Source organism: Poecilia formosa, unplaced genomic scaffold (assembly GCF_000485575.1).
Source record: "Poecilia formosa unplaced genomic scaffold, Poecilia_formosa-5.1.2 Scaffold7, whole genome shotgun sequence".
Taxonomy (NCBI): Eukaryota; Metazoa; Chordata; class Actinopteri; order Cyprinodontiformes; family Poeciliidae; genus Poecilia; species Poecilia formosa.
Genome location: NW_006799946.1, coordinates 4,375,620 through 4,395,616, shown reverse-complemented (window position 1 = coordinate 4,395,616; position 19,997 = coordinate 4,375,620). Strand labels below are relative to the sequence as shown.

The window sequence follows — 19,997 nt, the reverse complement described above, 5'->3', positions numbered from 1 at the left end:
CAGTAAACAGATGAATAAACCCAAGTTTTTAAATTCTGTGATTACATGCTGAGAGAACAAAGACAGTTGAAAGTAGTTTTGTCACGTTGCACAAAGTAGGACATAAATGTGAAGTGGAATTAAAATAAGATGTGGTTTGCAATTTAGTGGACCCCCACCTATTTGCGCAGAGATGCACCTTGCCCAATCTTACAGATGGTTTACAAAGAGCTGACAAGTACATGACCCCAAAGACTTTTGCCTGTAATGACAGTTAAAGGTATGCCATGCCATCCATCACTGTCCTTCTAATTCACAATGTATATTCCAAGCAGTGAGGATAATGCATATCTTTATATAATACACACATAATTACATTTAAGTATTTCTTGAGAACATAATGACCGAGAGAACAAACCTGTCACATTTTCATTAAGGGTAGAGTTTATTTTCTGGACATTTAAACCAATCGCTTGTTTGACTCGGTGAAACCCACAGCTGTGCTTCAGATGGTTTTCCCATTTACTTATGTTGCAAACAAGTGACCCACAGACAAAAAAATCAGAAATGTCTCATAGATGCGCAAAAGACAATATCCCTAAATGCCACAGTTTTGTGAATGACTGATAAGTTTTATCTCATTCAGGTTTTCCATCAGCTCTTTACTTTTATTTCTGAGTCACTTCTGCATCATGCTCTTCTGCTCGTGTTCACCCCATTCGCCCCTCCACTGAGCCAACATGTAAAAATAGCTTGTCATTGAATTATTCATTCTCAACCCCAATTCGCACAGGTGGAAAGCTGCAAGTTTTCTACCCACTGGAGTCAACCTATTTATGCAAAAAATATTCTTTTCTTCCAAAATCAGGAGAAATCAACCATGTTGAAAGGTGACATTGAACGTGCATGGATCACGTTGCTCCAGCATTGTCGATTGCAGTTAATTGTCACGGTCTCACACTTCTCCATTGTCCTTGCGTGCCAGTCAACACCTAAAGACTAAGTTGTTTGCAGACCTAGGTTCTATATTTTCCTAATTGTCAGGATTTCTGCAGTTTTCCTGTTCCAGAAACCGAAGAGTTTCTACGGAAAGCAGAGGATCATTTGACCCCACAAAAACATTATCTGCACATGTGCGTTACGTCTTTTACTGCATACCTGTTGTTCTGTGGCCATCTTTGAATTTGAATCTATAAGTCTGATGATGACTTAAAGCAGAAATTTGCTATCAACATCTGATTTATCTCTGGAAAAGTGTAAAAAATTTGGCCGAAAAACTTTACAGGTCAGCATAAGTGTTGAAAAATGGACATAAGCCTATAGAAAACTGTTAACATTTCAAGACCTTTTTTTTTGTCCTCCATTGTGCGAACTTGTTTCATCTGCTAAGCAGTCTGGACATCATTCCTTCGGGTCCATTTATAAAAATGGGAACTCTGGCATTCCTCTGCTGAGCAACTCTCTCAATCTCTTTAATGCAGATCCCAGTGTTCTGTCAGAATGTACATGTTGTCCCTCCAGCACCTTCTCTGCTGGAGAATGCCCCCCCCCCAAAAAAAACCTTCAAAAGGGAGCTGCTGAATACTGCAGTTTGTCAGATTCATTCCAGACTGTCACATGATTTTGACTGATTCCAGTTTCTCAATGAAGCTTATAATATGGGACGCTAGCAGCCTATTTTTAGGATTTCTACAGTGAGTTCCCGTTTATTATTAACACGAGAAACAGGGTTCTCCTTATAAGCTTAAAGTAATACCATGTGATTACAGAAATGACCTTTTAAATGTATTTAGCATCTTATGATGGCAGCTTGCATTACCTTACCTTAACTATGAAGTTTCCAAAGAGGGGAGAGTATTTCTAAATGCAGCATGTTCTGTATCAAACAGAAGTCTTACAACATGAATGTACCACAGACATGCATGTTTTAGAAAAAAAATAAATAAATCAATTGCATCTTACATCTCTCCGCTTACTCTGACTTCATTTTAAACCCCTCACTGATTCTGAAAATTACTAATTTGGAGGCTTACATTAGTAACAGCTTTCAAACCTGGTCGCACTTGCGTATAATACATTCATTGATTGGAAGAAGATGGGAGGTTAGAGGGGTTTTACCAGAAGCCTCTAGAACAGCAATTTGACAGGAAAGAGGGTGAAGAGAGATTTGGAAGACGTGCAGCAAATGGCCCGAAATCCTGAATCAGACCGGGGACAACCACTTTGACGACTAAAGCCTCTGCTCACGGTTAGGTTACGCCTGCTCAACCAGCGGAGCCACTCAGCGCCTGAAAAAATTAGATTTTTGAGTTTCCTATCATCAGGTTGTCAATCAGCGTTGATCAAGATGAAAATCTGACTTTAGTTGGCAAGAAATTTCTAGTTGCTTTATTGTTGTTATTATTATTATTATTATTTTTGAATGAAAAATATCAAGATTAAAAAAAGGAAACGGGTAAATTACATTTTCTTTATTTCTGTTTTATATCTACTGCCTTAAACGGTACAAGTTTGTCAGTATAACAGATTTATTGCATCCATTCATTCTTTCTTTCACTCACCTCTAACCTCCTCCACTTTAGTTATGTTCTTCCTCTTCTTAACCTTCCTCCCACCTGATATTATGACTCAGCGCCAATGTGCGGACCTGTGCACAGACCTTCATTGATCTGTCAGTCATATGGTCATACGGTGCTCAACACCTCCCCCCGAAGACATCAACATTTAACTACCCCAACTGTCAGCTTTCGACACTGCAGGGGGGATTTGGGACGTGTCGGTGGGAAGAAGTGTGGAGAAGTGAGGCGGAAAGACTGAGAGTGTTAGAGTGAGCGAAGAGGGAGGGAGGAGATGAAGAAACGAGTTAAATGGTCTCATCGAAAATGAGCAAAACCCAAAACAGATGAGGATGGCGTCTGTAATTTCAACCCCTAGTTTAAAATCCATTTGGGTTCTTGGTTCTATAATCACCTTAGTCTGACATTGAAGGATGTCATCATTAGATTGTCTGTAGATAAGCTCTTAGGGCATTTGATTAAAAGTTTTCTTTTCAGTCCTTGGTGGATGTCACTCATCATTTGTGTAATGCCTGTTGAGTTTTCTGGTTAAACATTAATATTTTCTGTCCAACTTTTGCAATTTTCCATCATTGATGTATAACTTCATCTTCTCCAGAGGTCTCGGGATTCACAATTTAGAACATACTTTTCTTTTTTTACTTTGAAGTGACAGTTTTATGAAACTTTGCTGTTTTCTTATAGAAAAACATTTCACTGATCATTTAGGCTAACAAACTTGAACCCCTAACTTTATTGCCTAATTTCAAAAACATTATTTCAACTTAAAGGTAACAGTGTTGATGCTTACTTGTGCAACTTTGTAAGGATGTAACATTATCAAATCTTACCAGTATTTATTTTGCACAAACTAAGCAGTGATCAGTTTGTCTGCATGAATGTTGATGTCAACAGTGTTTGCATTGCTGTTATTTTTATTCACCATTGCTACTTGTTTTAGAATTTCATCACTCCCTCAAATTACAGTCGACTGGCCTAACAAAACTAAGCCTCATTCAGGCTCAATATTTAATACATGGACGTCTCCTCTGCATTCATTTTGTGCTCTTTTTGGTCCGTCATTAAGGATGCACAGCCAAGCTCTGCAAATGCAACAATACCTCCAGTAATGGTGGGGGGGGCACTGTGGTGCACTGTGGCTCTTGTGAGATGAGCAAAAATAATATAGAAGATGAAGACCGACATGGGGGATCTTCTTCCTCCACATCCTCATAGATCGCTTCTGTCTACCGCTGTGCCTCTTTCTGAGGATGTATCTTATAAAGTCTTTGTCCATTCATGCCATGTTTGCTCATTTTTGAAACTTTACCAAAAATTCAGAGACTAACTGAGAACTGCCCTCTAGTGGCTACGTTGATTTACAACCATTCTAACTTAAAGTCATTGAAAGCAGGAGAGCATTGACTCTTAACAGAATTGAAGCGGTTGGACTTGTTTATGGTCATAAAGGGAGCATAAATTGACCTTTTTAGTGCCACTGAGTTGTTTAAGACTTATGAAGGCTTCAACAAAGCCTTGTATTATTGTTCTGGCTGTCTTTCCAATATAATCAAACACAGTGAGGATAGTCCAAGAAATATGACAAGATGGTAACAAATTAACCCGACTGAGTAAAGTCTAATGAAGACCCCAAACGTCTGGGTAATAACTTAAAAGGCATTAGCTGTCAAGGTGCTGAACACAAAGGAGTCTTGTGTTGCTTTCTTTTGGCATGGAGCGATGACAAAAGGATGGTCAAAAGGTATTCTGTTGGAGTTATAATGTCCAAAATGCAGCTACTTTTCACACCTGTTGCCCTAATACCAATTCATCAGCGATGATGAGTTTGGTGTTTTTAAATGATGTGGTCACTGAATAAGATGTTAGTTCCTTTTTAAAACGATTTTCAAACCAGTAAATGTTTCATTCTCACTATGCAAGTACTAACTTATGAAGCTTGAAAGAAAAGGAGGAGAAGAAAGTCAATCTGTTTAAGTAAGACCATAGAACAGGATTGGGGGAAAAATGGTCCCTAAAGATGATTTCATAATCTGTTTGCTCTGGCAGATTGTCACCACGCTCGAATCTTTCACAGTCTTACATCTCCCACTTCAGTGCTCTGATCTGATTATTTTTTTTGTTGATGTTATGATTATGATTTGGCAATCTGTTTGCAATTTCACTGAACTGAATCCAAATGATAATTTTTTTTTTATTCTATCATTTGGTGTAATGGCTTAATGTTTTCTCACTCAGCTGTTAAGATCCTGTTCTATACCAACACAATGTCGCATGTAATTTCATTTTCATTGCATTGACAATTTGGTGTAATTATCAATGCAATGTTGCATTACTGACTAAACAAATAATTCACCATGTTGAAGGGGTGAAAGCTAAAAATATTTATTTAAAAACAAATCTGTTGATAGCAGATATACTAGACTAAATCTGTTTGAGTCTTTGCAGCAGGAAACTGATTCATTTGGGAACAAATATCTGCTGTTGTGCGAAATGTGTTAGCCGAGCAATTTAGATCTAACTAAAGGCGACGTGGCCATTGTTTAGATCTGCTTGATAAAAAGCATAATGAGAGGGAGGCGGCAGAGAGAACTGATGAGGAAAGCAGACAGAGAGGAGGAGACAATCTGCCTTTGTCGTCCTCCTCCAAGGTCACCCTTTCTGCTGAATCAAATATTTCACTCTGGGAGAAATGGGCATCTCTCTCCTCCCCCTTTTCCTCCATCCCTCCTTCTCACTTTCCTCCTCCTCCATCCATCACTTGTTTCACTGCCGCCGCTCCCCCTTCCCCCTCCTTGTTTTTCACTTCACATTCCACTTCTCCTCCTCGCCACCGTCCTCCCACTCGCCGCCTCCCTCCTTTCTGGGGCGCTGCGGATGCAGTTCCCATGGCAACCATTGGATCCATGCTTGTCTGGATGTGATCCATTAATAGCCCCGCTGGCTGCGGATAACACCGGCGCATCTTGCGTTTGGACCACAGTTGGAGGAAAAATAGACGGAGACGCGCGATATCAAAACCAAAACATTCAAAAGAGAAACTGTCCGAGAACGTAGGGAAAGATGGAGTTTGCCTAAACCTAAATTTAGCCTCACTCCCCAGACAGTTAAAGCCACACGTTAACTCCAAGTGCATCCCTTTTTATCTTGTGTCCCCTTAGCATTTCAAACAGAAATGTTTTGAATGCTCTTGATTTGTTGTTTGGCTGGTTTTCCTATTGGAACCTCAGATTTTTAACAGAACAAAATCTTTTACGGCCATTTCTCTTTTGACGTCCACCATATTGACAGAACTTATGATTTTTGTTGTTATATTTCACAACTTACAAGTGATTTTTACACATCGAGACTGGGACGCTTATCTCCGTGGCTCATCACATTGGCAACACTGGCTAGGTGACATTTTGAATGGCAGGTGGCCAGGCCAGAGTGTTTGTGTGTGTGTGTTTTTTTTTTTTTTGTTTTTTTTTTTGCGACTGTGTGTTTATCTCTGCAGGCCTCGTAAGTACACATCAGAGATAATGCTTACAGGGTTAGAAATGTGCGGTTTGTCGCAGAGGCAGCGTATGAATGAAAGACGGAGGGTGTGTGAGAGACGGTTTGACCTACTTTTCCACTGCGGAGGACCAGATCCACAGAGATCCAGCCAGCCGCCTTCTCGCCGCACCTCTTCATTTTGTCTCGCCCACAAGGACAAGAACAATTAGCAGAGTGTTCTGCAGACCCACCAGATCTAATAATGGCAACACATTTTACTTTCAGATGTGGCTCATTTAACAGCTGTGTAGGTCAGACGGTCACTTAACTTTTATTGTGAGCCACTGCTCGGACACTTACTTGGCTTTACCGCATTTCTTTTATTTCACAGAACGTATTTAAATTACTTGATGTGCTTGATGTCCTGTGTGACATTAGAAGATTATCATATCTGTTAAGTTTCTGGTCAAGATAAACTCTGAAGTTTCAGAGATGTTTTAGCTTTTGGATTCAATGTTCTGGGAAGAATTTATTATTAAACCTTAAGACTTTATAATAAACATCTCATTGGATTTACCTGTTTAAAAATCTTTTTTTTTTTTTTCTGGATAATTCAACAGATTATGCTCTCCTCTTTCAACCACTTACTTTTCAGCTGTCGGTTTATTTATCAGCATTTCAGTGTGTTTAAATATTTCTGATCAGAAAAATTGACTCCCTGAACTTTGCCTTTTAGGTTCCCATTAAAACGCTAAATGCGACTTGGTACGTCTCATTCATTAATTGCATAATGACTTTCCTCTGCAGTGAATCAGACGCTAATTACAAACAGATCACAACCATAAATTAAATGAGAGACTCAGTGGAAATTAGCTGCCATAGATTTGGCACGCATTGTCTTCACAGCAATTGCTTCGCTTCCCCTTTATTCAGCCTACATACATGATCATAAAAAGACGTATGTGTGCGATGGAGAATTAAGGAAATTATCTGGTATTTGTTTCGTTGCACTCAGACAGGAAAAGAGAAATTATTTTTAGATGCTGATGGCTGTTGGAACCAGAAACCATCATTGTGAAGTGTGTGTGTGTGTGTGTGTGTGTGTGTGTGTGTGTGTGTGTGTGTGTGTGTGTGTGCGTGTTTGTGCGCGCGTGCGTGTTTGTGCGCGCGCGGATGTCCATTTGTTGATTTGCTCTGGAATTCCTTCCATGAACTCTCTGCTTTACTGTAGGAGCCGCGCTCTGGCCTCAGTAAATGAATGAAATCGGCCACCTTGCTTTTAGATCGCCTGATTCATAGTGTATAAAAGCAGTAGTTAAGTGCTGTACCATTAAGAGGTACCTGTGACCTCTACAATCCTCTCCCAACCCCCAAACACACATTTATTTTGCCCAGCAACAGCAGCACACCAGCTTCCTCTGTCAGACCAGTTATTATGGACCCATTGCCCTCCATTTCTTTTCTTTTTTTCTTCCTTCCTTCTCCTCCCATCACTAACCGTTTCTTCTTCCATTTTTCACCTCTGATCAATCGTTCTATCTTGTCCCCTTTTGTCTCTTATTGATATTATCTTTCAATGAATCAGTCCACTTCCACAAAATCTCTTTTACACCAGTTTCCATTTTCATCTTTTCAGTAAATGACACACTTTATCCTGGTGACCTGGCACTTCATCTAAACTTCAAGATAATGAAATAGGTTTAGATTTCACTTTTGGTGTCAAACAAATGTTGTGTTGTGTCAGCATTTTAGCACACTTTTAAAATGGTTAGCAAATTTAAATTTAAAAATTTACATTAACATTTACCTGGCACAGTTAAGAATTGACCTAAAACAAGTAACCTTCCACGTAGCAAATTTGTGTTTCTGTTTTTTTTTTTTAGACGTGCAAAGTTGAAGTTTTGAAGTTGGACAAGCAGTACATCTTCTTGATGTATGCTTTTTATAGAATAATTACTCTAAACATGCAGGTAGAGCTACAATGGAGAGGTTTAGATTGAAGCACTGTATGGCCCAAATATCAATATGTAGATCCAAGGGAGAACATGTGGCAAAAATTGAAAATTGATGCTCGGAGACCCTAACCATTCATCTTTTGAAAGATGAATGGGTAAGTCAGAGAGCTCCCCACTGCTGGGAAGATTCTGACTGCCTTATAAAAAATGATCTGAATCTAAACTGTCCTTTTTCTTTTTTCCCATACTCATCGTCTTGACTGACACTTATTAAAATGGAAAAAAAAATCTGTGAATTTGATATTTTATCTCCATCTCCTGCAATGATTCCTTCAGCACCTTTGAACTCTTGCAGCAGGAAACTTATCACGACTTGAGATCTGTTTTAAGAGATGAGACTTTGATTAGGCATTGACTGGCTGTAATGAGCAAAATTGGATACGTAACTACTTGAGAAGTGAGCGCTCACTCTTCAGAAAAAAGACTCGAAAGGACGCGACCCGTCTTTATCTGCTTTGACTCAGTGTGAGCCAGAGTATTGATTTACCTAATGTGTTTTAAGTTAACTCCTTTGGCCCTTCAGACTGTGGAGTGTCCTTTAGAAAAGGCTAAAGGCACAGCTGATTGGCGAGTATGATTTAGCTTGGTGGTTTTGAGGTTTTAAGAGGAGAAAAGGTCCAGCGGTGTTGACCCGGTTGGAAATATGAGCTGGTTAAACCACCTGCTGTGTGGCTATAATGACTGTGCAGTGTGTTAGACGCCACCATCTGTGGAGCGGCAAAGGTGTCCCCCAGGGAGTCCTTTGATTTTTGAGTTTCCGTTCCTAATTCATCCCCCGCTGATCTCTTAAACAGTTGAAACGTTGAGGTGAGGAGTGTTCTTTTGTTTAATGGGGGAACGACTGGGAACACCAGACTCTCAGCAGCTTAAATAAGAAATGCCACTGATCCCCCCTATTCATTACATGTCCTGTGGGAGTAAGAGGTGGTGAATCTAATAATGGCATATGGAGCACCTTTTAGTATTTTGCATATTTTGTCAATTTATCTATCCTCTACTCTCCTCAGAATTGAATTCTGGGATTTATGAACCAGATATTAATAAGGAGCAACAGAGACGGTGGAGAGGGGGTCTTTGGCATACCAGCAAGAACTGAGTTTGTTTATATAATTAAACCATCACTTTTATTCATATTTTCATTTAGTAGATGCTAAATTTCCCTTCTAGCATAAGACACAAAACATTCTTAAAAGATGAGTGTCCTTTTCAACATTTATTTTAAAAAGCCACATGAATGTAATTTAACTCTGGATTTATAGTTTCTGTCCAGCTGGAAGGAGAATCCCTTCTCTGGTTTACTCTTTTTACTCTTTAAACAAAAAACAAAAAAACTACAGGTTTATTTTTTAAGGATTGCCTTTTTTTTTTTTTTTTTTTTTTAGCTCCATCGATCTAACTTCCCTCTCCTTGCTGAAGAGAAGTGTCCCTGCAATTTGTTGCTGCCTCCTTGTTTCCCGTTAGAAGTGGTGTGTTCAGGATGATGTACAGTGCCATATAGGCCAAAACACTCTGGTCTCCTCTGACGGTGTCCTCCTTCTAACAACCTTTAGGTGGTAAACAGCCAAGTATTGATGGATATCCTTGTATCATTTTCTTCCCATCACCAGATAACAAATTAAACTGTTCAAAATGTGAGATATATTTATACTGAACTCAAATTACATCCAGGAGGATTTAAGTAATTATGTGACATCTTAAGGCACTTGGTTGCATTGGATTTTATTTGGGGATGTTAAAGTAAAATGGGCTGAAAAAATATTCCCACCACGTTTTTTTAGAGTTTCATTTGCAAAAAAAAAAAAAAAAATTATTCTTTTCCTTCTTCTTGCGCTTTACAGTTATGCACAACTTTTTTGTTGGTTGATCATATAAAATTAGGATGGAATAAGTTGCAGTTTGTGGTGAAAGCGGCAACCAACACAACCCACAGAACTTAAAAGCACTTCACACAACACGATAACATCTGTACTTTTGTACGTTCAGAAGCTTTTGTTGGCCTTTGGCGGCTTTTGATTGTCAGCGTTTCTATTCCATAACTGCAGCATTCCAGATCCTGCTTGCTGTGCATAAAAATAAGAGAGACTCACGGAGAATATTAAAAAGTAGGGCTCCTTTAGCTTAGTTTCCTGCTTGTGTATAATAAAACTTCATATTGCAATTCTTGTACTTTCTAAGCTGCAGACTGACTTTTCTTTAAAATCTAATCTGTCCTTTGGGGACAATAATTTGTGTAATACACACCCTCACATGTCGGAGGTTTGTTTTTTAAGGACCTATATGATCTGCTTATTATTTTTATCTCATTCTTGCTCAGCTATGTTTAGGTTTAAAGCAGGGGTGTCCAAAGTTGGTCTTTCAGGGGTGTCCAAAGTCGGTCCTTGAGGGCCGGCATCCTGCATGTTTTAGTTCTCTTCTAGTGGTAGAACAACCTCCTCAGTGTTCTGCTTAGGCCTTCTGATGAGCCATCATTTGATGCAGGTGTTGTATTCGGTTTTGTATTCTGATCAGATGGGGAGCAAAGGCAAAATCAGTTTCTGATGCTCTGATTTCCTCCTTAAGGTTGTGAGTGAAAAGTTTTAATTTGACTTTAGAGTTGATCGTTTGAGGAAATTTGTCATCATTTTAACAACTTTTCCTTTTCAGTTGTTTCCAGGCTCGAGTTCCTAACGGTTGAGGTAGATTTTGAAATTTCCGCTCCAGTTTTGACCAGGATTGTTGATCTAATGTGCTCAGGCATCAGCACGTTCCTCCCTACGGTTGTCAGAATAGCCTTCGTGATGATATCAAGCTAAGCAAGGCTTGTGCAAGTCACACTTTTCTGCACTTAAAAAGTCTTTGTCCCACTTGTGAAGTAATGCTGTTGTGAAAAGTTTGTTCCGAAAGAGAACCTGCCATGTTTGAAATTGGCAGGTTCACAAAATTGGTCTAAATTAACCTAAAAATCTCTGACAAGTGCAGCTCCTGTAAAAAAAAATACTTTAAAGGAGTGCAAGTAGCCATACATTAGGTTTTTTAACGTCTTTATTGACTGATTTAAGATCCAGGCTCATGGAAAATACTTCCATGAGCCTGTTTCAATTTCTTTTGAACCACTTTCTCCTTTTGCGTTTCTCTATTTGAAACATTACATCTGCACTTTGCAGCTCCATCAAAACTGCACAGCTCTAAGGCACAGTCATGCTAATTAAAGAGCTGCAGTCAAACAGCCTCTCGGGCAGTTTTCACAGCGTGAACCCCTTTAAACCACAGCCACTTTAAACTGGGGCAGATCATCTTTTCTTTTCTTTCTTTCTTTTTTTTTTTGGCGGTTTCATCCGTCCAGCTGCTTTGAATCAGGTTCTTTGTGTTATGATAATCAGGGACAAGAACTGTTCCACCTATTTGCTGCTCTGGATTATTTTTAGTTTTTATGTAGGTGTGAGTCTGTGCTGCTGAGTGCACGGTGCCATTTGTTCCTCTGTGTGAACGCAGCTCACAGAAGGATGTGAGACATGCAATGCAGCCATATGAGACAAAGAAAGTGTGATGGTGAGAGGAACAGAATTTTTTTTTGTGCAGATCTGCTGAATATATGTCCAATTAACCAAAAGGAGGAGGGCAGGAAGTTATGAAAGACGATGACTGGAGTATGCAAAGCTTGAACTTACAGCTTGAGCATCCTGAGGATTCTGAGGCTTGGGTAGAAAACCTCTATGAGACATCTCTAGAAAAACATTAAAGTCGCTATTTGTATTGTCAGAATTGATTTAGAACATTGCAGCACAAGTGAAAATGTGTTTTAAACAGATTTAACTACTTAGCAGTAAGGACTTTGCGAAACAAAAAGAAATCACAGTCGACAATTTGGAAAGCTATAAAATGAATTGAACTTGTTTATCATGTCTTCGTTCCTCCTGTATTTTAGAGCGAATGTACCTCTGAGTACATTAAAGTTATTTCTTTTTATTTCGCTTCTGATCTGATCTGCATTTTACACAGACCAGAAAATCTGATGCGGTTTATACACAGAATACATTTTTTCCAGTTCAATCTAATTATACAGACAAATTCAAAGTCCATTACGCATCTTACAATCCGATACCAGTTCTAAACATAAAGGGTCACGTTCAGTTTATTGTTCCATTTGGAAGATGGTCTGTTTTAGTAGCAATAACATCATCCAGAATTCATGTGTGGCCCTTTAAACCGGAGGAAGCTCCAGCAGATCATGGCGGCCCCTTGGCTTAACTGAATGAGGGCGGTCAGAACACCAAGCAGACACAAGAAACACAGAATCGCTGCTTTAGGAGTACTTTGTACGTTAAAGAAAAATGTTAGGGTTAATGTCAGCTGTAGTTTCTTAAGTGGCTACATCTAGAATAGAAACCCAGCAAACATATAAACTCTAAGCCCGCGGGATGAAAAACAGAGTAAACACAGTTATTCACAGCAGTAAGTCCTTTAACTGTTTACTACTGGAGAAAAAACAAAAGGATAACATAGTTACAGGTAAAAGCAGTAATTGCAGATGATGGATAATTGGAGAGTAGTAGGAGAAAGTAGCAGAGCGGGGAAATGTGGTCACTAATGTCCTCCGGCAGCCTTATGGCATTACCAACTGACCTTGCATCTTGGTACATCCTGGTATAGATGCTGAGTATTGCATTTATTTGCAAACATGCAAGGACATTTCCAACAGGATCATAAATAGGTTTATGCTCGTTTAAGTTGCAAAAAAAATTATCCTCCTTCTGGTTGTTTCTCACTTCAACTAAGCCACCTACAGTACATCGACTTGGTGGAGTCTAACCGAACAAGAAAGGTTGAGCAGATTTTAACTAGAATGCTCGCGCTCTTGCATCTTCCTCATAATCTTTTTCTTTTGAGTTGTGTTTCTCAGGGGGAAAAAAATCTAAAAGCATGAAAGGAAATCCTTCAGAATCTGCGTTAGAATCTGGCATTATTTACACGTTATACAGTTATCCAAATCGAAGGCATCACCGACTACTAAATCGAAAGTCCAGAAATATGTGAAAAACTTTTTTTTTTGCTATAGAACTGTGTGTATATTGTTTGTTTGGTTTTTTTTGTTTGTTTTTTTTGATCCCGATGTGTTTGTGTGCACAAACCAGCTTGGATAGAAACCTGACTGTCCATCAGTCATAAAGGCAACACTATCCAAATCTGACCTGATGGTGTTTGAACTAAAAACACAATACACACTGTCTGAACACATATCAAACATATTTCTCCTTTTTTATTTCTTTCATTTTGATCTCCAAGTTGTCTTCAGATCTAAAATATTGACATAAAGACAGAGCTTTGTGCACCTGGGAAGCAGATCCTCTTTGAAGCGTTGACAGATGTATTTTTCTGATTCAATCTGCACGGGGTGGTTTCTATTCTGAATCAAGTACGTTTCCTCCTCATTGCCGTTACTGATACTAAAAGTTGGAAACCTAAATCTCAGCCTATGAGGGATTAAAGTAATTTGGAGGTAAAAACAAAGAGCTTGATTAAAAATTCTGTTCCATCAGCCTTTAAGTTTCATTCCCAAATGTCATCTCACCCAGAAAGGAAGGAAGGAAGGAATATTCCGCTTGGGTCAGAACAAACTTTAGCTTTCCAGAGTGCCATCGCCTCCTCACCACCTGCAGTACTTATATATATTTTAGCAGCTGTCAGCTTGGGGGACAGTCCAGTACCCTGTTAGAGGAATGACTCAGAAGGTGAGCTGGATGGTTTAATGCATCCGAGGCGATCTCCACTGCATCTCGTCCCTCCTCCACTGACCTTGTTTTCCTATCTTTTTAAAGACTTGTTTTAAAATTGGGACTATTTTTACTTAAGCATTTTTAAATTTTAATTAAACAAATTATAACCCATCTACCTCACTAAAGAGATTTGAAATAAGAAGAAGAAGAAGAAAAAAAGGCACAGAACAGGACGGTAAACATGGATGCAATCACTTTTTATTTGATGTTAGTTTGTGACAGTTTTTTTCTCTGTTAAATACCAAAATTAAGATTCTTGTCATTTTTGATTCTACAGTGAAAGCACATAAATAACAAACCCAAAGATCCTTTTAAGTTATAAATATAAAACAAAGAGTAAAATACTAAAGGCGAGGAAAAGATAACTTTATGTCGATTCAAACGGTCACAAAGTTGGATATGGAAGGCTAAAGCAATGTATTACATTATAATGCAACGGACTAACCTCTAAGTAAATGGTTGGAGAAATATATCCAAAAAGGACCTCAGATAATATCACATTTTTTCATTTTGATCCTGCGTGGAACAGAAAGACTTGTTGTTTTCCCTTTTTCGTTTCACTTGATGATTCCATATCCAAGGTCACCCTTTATTACTCTGTCCTCCAACTTTCTTCTCTTGGCTCTTTATTCGATTAGGTTAAAATATGTCACTCATAAATGGGACACTCGTTCAAAGAGCTGAACTGCCGTCATTGTTTGTAATGGAAGAAGGGCTCCTGCACCGGGACGGTTTTTATGCTCTTACTGAGAAAACAAAAACATAATGCACTCTAAATGCACTCCTGTGAAAGTGAGTCTACTTTTAAGCCACACAAAGTAATTATAACAAGATCTGTTTAAAGTACTGACGCATGTAAAAACAACTTTAATAATAATTCTTCATCAGAATATTTTCCAACCTATTTTTAGGTGTGAAAAAATGATTTAAAAAAATATAGAATTATTTGGTTTCTATGAAACTACACAATCTGTTGTTTTTTTTTTTGTTGTTTTTTTGAGCTAATAATAAGGTATGAAGGGTAAACTGACATTCAGCTTTTCTTTCCTCCCAGATTTCATTTTCTCGCCTTCGTCTTTCTCCAGCCTCTTTTTGTTCACACAGAGGAGCCACCTTTGGGGAAAAAAGTGATTCAGGACTCACGTGGCTTGAAGGGCAAAGACGAACACATGCAATGGACTGGGGGGGAGGGCTGGAGTAAAGGAAAGAATTGATTTTCCAGTCAAAGAGGCCATCCAATGATGGACCAAGTTTGCTCCCGGGGTTCAGGGGGGCGACTGAAGGGGGGGTTCCGGCTGGCTCAAGCCGACTACGAGTAAAATATGGCAGTCAATGAACTGAGCTGATCATCATTTCTTTCTCATTAGAGATAAAGTGCTTACCGTTGTTTCTTTAAAACAAGTCTTTGTTTGGTTTGGCTCAGAAATGCATGAAAGATTCGTGTGTTGTTTTTTTTTTTGTTTTTTTTTTTTGTTTTTTTTGGTGAGGTGGTTTGGACGGGAGCGTTTCGGTGTTTTTCGCCCTTCACACGGCGCTCGGCCCAGCATCCCCTCTGGCATTCCAGCAGCACGGTGAGACGGAGACGGACCGCGATGAGAGACGGACCGAGGAACAGACAGATCGCTGCGCACTCACACAAACACTACCATTGGCTGGCTGGCAGCCATGACAGATGGGGGAGTTGGGTTCATGGGGGGTGGGGGGATTGCCATGGAAACCAGCACAGGCGCTACCCTGAGCCTTTTCCACCCTGGATAAAGCCGAGCTGCACATGATCTGCAGAGGAGTGCAGCGTGGGCAGCACAAGCCTTATTTTTTATTTTTTCTTCGTCTTGTTTATTTTGTTGTTGTGCAACAAGTCAGATTCAATAGGTTCACGCCTGAAATTTAGACTTTAGATTAAAGCGGCACAGAGCGAGATGGGGAAAAAAACCTGAATTTGTTTACACAATTTAGTAACTATGTCATCAGGGAAAGTGTGTCAGAACAAACACTTGACCAAACAGAATCAGATGCATATTTATTTATCGTGCTGTCAGCCCTCCGGCCCCGGCGGCTCTATATTCCCATTACTTCCTCCTCCCACTCCACCAGAGAGCAATTATCACACAGTCATCTTCTCGGTTTCCATCACATTAACATTATCTCACGTTTCTGTCTCCCTCAGCGGCCCCACGGTTCCCGCTGATTATATTCTCACTGGCTGAGTCCCTCCATCGATCCTGTCGGAGAGCAAACGAGGCAAAGCCCCAGTTCACCCGCAGAGGGTCTAACTGGATGTGACAGTCTCTAAAAGCCCAGCCACTACCGCTCTCTGCTCCAGAAACACAGAATGGGTTGATCCTTCCATAGCTCTCCTCCATGGTTTCTTCACTTCATTTTCTCGGCCTCTCTTCTCAGACATGCCCAGACCATGGTGTCTGCAGCAGTATATATAGATTCAGCTCCCGCTGTCCTTCTTAAATACCGTTGTTTTCTCCTACACAATCATTCACGCTTTGATCACATGCACCTGTTCTCACATACGGATAGTCTTTTTAAACTACAACATCTTGGAATTTCTTTTGATGGATGATGTAAGACAAGAGGCGTCTAATGACTTCCTGAATCTTTGCTGATGTTAATTTTTAAATTTCCTGCCCCTTGATTCTGATAAAGCCAAAGTCTTTGTTACTTCCCTGTTTCACCAAGTTCAAGTATTTTTACTAGGTGTGTCATTTAGAGTAATTTGATAAATTCTTCAGTCATTCCTCATGTCTCTATATTTTATCTCCAGGAGTCGAACCCTCTTGTGTTCTTGATCTAAAATAGTCTTGGCTTTAAGATGGTCATTTTAACATTATTTTGATCACAGCAGCTGAAGTTCAAGTACATTCAGTTAAATTAAATTTGCTTTTAGATCAAAGATTTTGAGCCACCCTTTACTACTCTATATATCCTGTTATGACTCTTTTTTAACGTATTTTGTATTCTAACATCATCTTAATATGTCATCTGTTGAAACATTAGTTTTAAATACACCTCTAGTAACTAGTTAAACAAGTAGATAACTTGCTGCACTGATTGAGTGCTGTTGAACAAACTGGCAGCAGTTCCTTTTTTTTTTGTTGATGGATTTTCAACAAAAATGGATTTTCAGATTTGATATAAAACTGTTTTGTTCTTTAAGAACAAGGGTGGGTTTACATACAGAAACAATTCATGAAAATTAGAAAAAATAATGTCTTTAGATTTCTTTACCACATGTATTCCAGATTATTTATATATATACTAGGCAGTAATTTGAATTTATTTGTGTTCTGTTACACGGTGTCTAAATCACTTTGAGACATTTTTTTCATTTCCTTTTATAAAGCTTCATTCTTATGCAAAACAGTTTGGTTTTTTTTGTTTTTTTTTCGGTATTGCTGCGAAAAATGTCAAAGGCGCCTTTCTGAGTGAGACAGATAACTCAGTTTGTATGTATGATGATGATTTATGGTTCCTCACTGAGTGGGCGTCTGTGTATACCTGTGTGAGTGTGACTGTGTGATAAATGTGAGATACAGTTGTGATTATGATGCTGTTTATGTCAGAGAGAGGGTAAAACCATAATTTATAGCATAATCCACATTGTACAGAGTTTTCTAACGCTAAAGGATTTAATTTTAGTGGAGATGATCCTCCAATCATCTTTTTTGGCCTGCAGAACAGTGGAAAGAACGATCTGACTCCACCTCACGTTTGCGGAATCTAAGGAAGGATTTTGTGACGACGATGATGATGATGATGATTCAAACTTTTTTCTTTCTGTCTATACTTTCATCCCCCTGCTTTTTGAATATTTATATGTCCCCGTTTACTGTTCTCTTCACAGTGAGAAGAGGAAGCTGCAGGTGAACATTACAAGCCCCATCCAGTGCAGCATGAACGGACGAAAGTGCACGGTCGTCGTCGAGCCAAAGATCAACCAGTCACATCCGGACTTCACCAAGAGTCGAGCCGGCTACATCCTGGCTGTTCCTGGCAACTGAAGCGGGCCTGAAGAAGAAAAGCGTAACAGCTGATTTTAAACCATTCCGAGATTATGATGAAGATTGTTTTGATTTGCAGAGCTGCTGTTGATGTGGCAAGAAGCTCTACGTATGAATTGATTCTTTAAGCTAAGCCAAATTTGTCCTAGTTTTGCTAGTCGTACCATTGGAGAAGGCGACATCGGCTAAAAGAATATGCACTTATTACTTACCAAAGGGGAACTGTTGCTTTGGTTAAAATCTGTATTTGAGTTGATTTGCTTTGTGCAATATTTAGTTCGCTGTATACTGAGTGTTAGTCGAGGTGAGGACGGATTATCTAAAAGCTGTTCTCAGAAACACCGTCGTTGCGTAATATCATCAAAATCCAAACGTTTCACAGGAATTTCTAATCCCTGAAGCTCCATCAGTTGGCCGGCTCAAATGGGAACCCTTGAAAAATGAAGAATACGGTTGATTATGTTTGCTTTAATGTGTACCATTTGTGTTTTCAAATACTACAATGCTACCAAACACCGTACCTATCTAACGGAGATGATGAAGAACCTGGAATGTCTGCTTTACTTAATGTTTACAGGTGTATCATGAAACTGGGCCAAAGTCTCAGTGACAGATTATTTCAGTTGTCATCACAGGATGTTTGTTAGAATGTGTTGAGCACATCCTGCTTGCATAAGAATGGCAAAAAATAATGAACAGCAAGTAGCAAATTAAACTCTCTTCATTTTATTTCATATTGTCTGTAGGCGTAAAACTCAATGCTTTATCAGAATTGCTTGCCAGCACTTCATACAGACGGAGATCATGTTTGAGTGAGACTAAAGATGCAGGTTATCTTTTCTAACTCCACTAGTTTGCTCAGAGCTTCACCTATAGACCACAGAGACGGGGTTGGACACATTTGGACAGTTCTTTTCATCAGTCAGCTCTTTGGAGACTTTTCTTTTACTTTTCTCAAAGCTTGGAAACCCACACAGCGCAAACCACATGATTTCACTTGGATTTGTCTTCCACAAGGTGTCAGTTGTGCTAAAGTCATCCCTTTGCTTTTTTTGTGTTGGCTAAACATAGAGTGTTTTTCTCTGTTTTGCAAAAGAATCTGTCAACACTGAATTTCACCAAACACAAATGTCACGTTTTAGGATGTGGATTTCATTGTACGGTAACGAATGGGGGGGAAAAAAAGATGCATATACAAAGTACAAAACCACTAAAAATAACGAGATTCACACAGTTTGCACGAAGGCGATGTCATCTAAACGCCCCTGGCCATTCACACCACGAATACGTAGCTCACTCAAATAATATTCAAATCCGTCCTTGGATTGAACAGACAAAGTAGAGATTTTGGGCTCAAACTATCCTAACCCCATTTACCCATTGAGGTGAAATATTTATTTCTGATCTTTGTAACGTTTTCCACAGAAAATCTTTCTTGTAGATGTTCTGGAGCTTTCTTTAAAGTATTTGTTTCTAGAAAACAGTTTTTTTCCCCCCCATCTTACATTGTAGCTAACAAGCTAACTGCTATCATGCTAGCTCACAAGCTAACCACTAAGTCAAACAGTTTGCTGCTGCTGGGCAAGCTAGTTAGATAACCATTAATATAATATAACAAAGAAATATACCCAAATATTTTCTCAGATTTTTCTTCATTTAGTCTATTTTGATGTTAAAATCCATCCAGAGACTGAACAGAAAAAGCTAAAATTCTGACCTAAATATATATTTTTTCAACTTGTCGTCTAATCACTTTCTTTATCTATTTTACTGTTTTAGGATGTTGCTTTAAAAGGACCAATCAGATTGATTTGATTTCTGTTTACATGGCTCCTGGTGTTTAGGAGAGTCTGCTAATAATAGGAGCGACAAGACAGTTGTATTGAATTTGAAAGTAATCATTTTTTTATTCATGCTGTCTTTATATTAAACCTTAGATACGCTTAACTATAAAAAACAAATAAAAAATGCATTCATGTACAGTTTCTTTGATACTTTGACTGTCGTTCTAGTTTTGATCCTGAAAGTTACTAGAGAGCTCCAGAACATTTACAGAAATGTTCACTTCCTTTGCCGTTTTCTTTGAACAACAGGAAATATCTGCCTAATCTCCCTGTTCTGCTTACAATTTCCACACAGCTGGTTATAGGAGGATTAAATGTCTTTCTAGATGTTTTAATGGGAATT

The 19,997-nt window shown here is 39.0% G+C and overlaps 1 protein-coding gene across 1 annotated transcript in view; it reads left to right on the top strand.

Annotated features, from left to right (window-relative positions):
• myo1d (myosin 1D) overlaps nt 1-19,997 on the top strand; it is a 109,057-nt gene extending 89,060 nt beyond the window's left edge. The window contains exon 23 of the mRNA XM_007572314.2: nt 17,654-19,997. Coding sequence (XP_007572376.1) covers nt 17,654-17,810 — 157 coding nt within the window. The 3' untranslated portion in view covers nt 17,811-19,997. The remainder of the gene's footprint in view (nt 1-17,653) is intronic.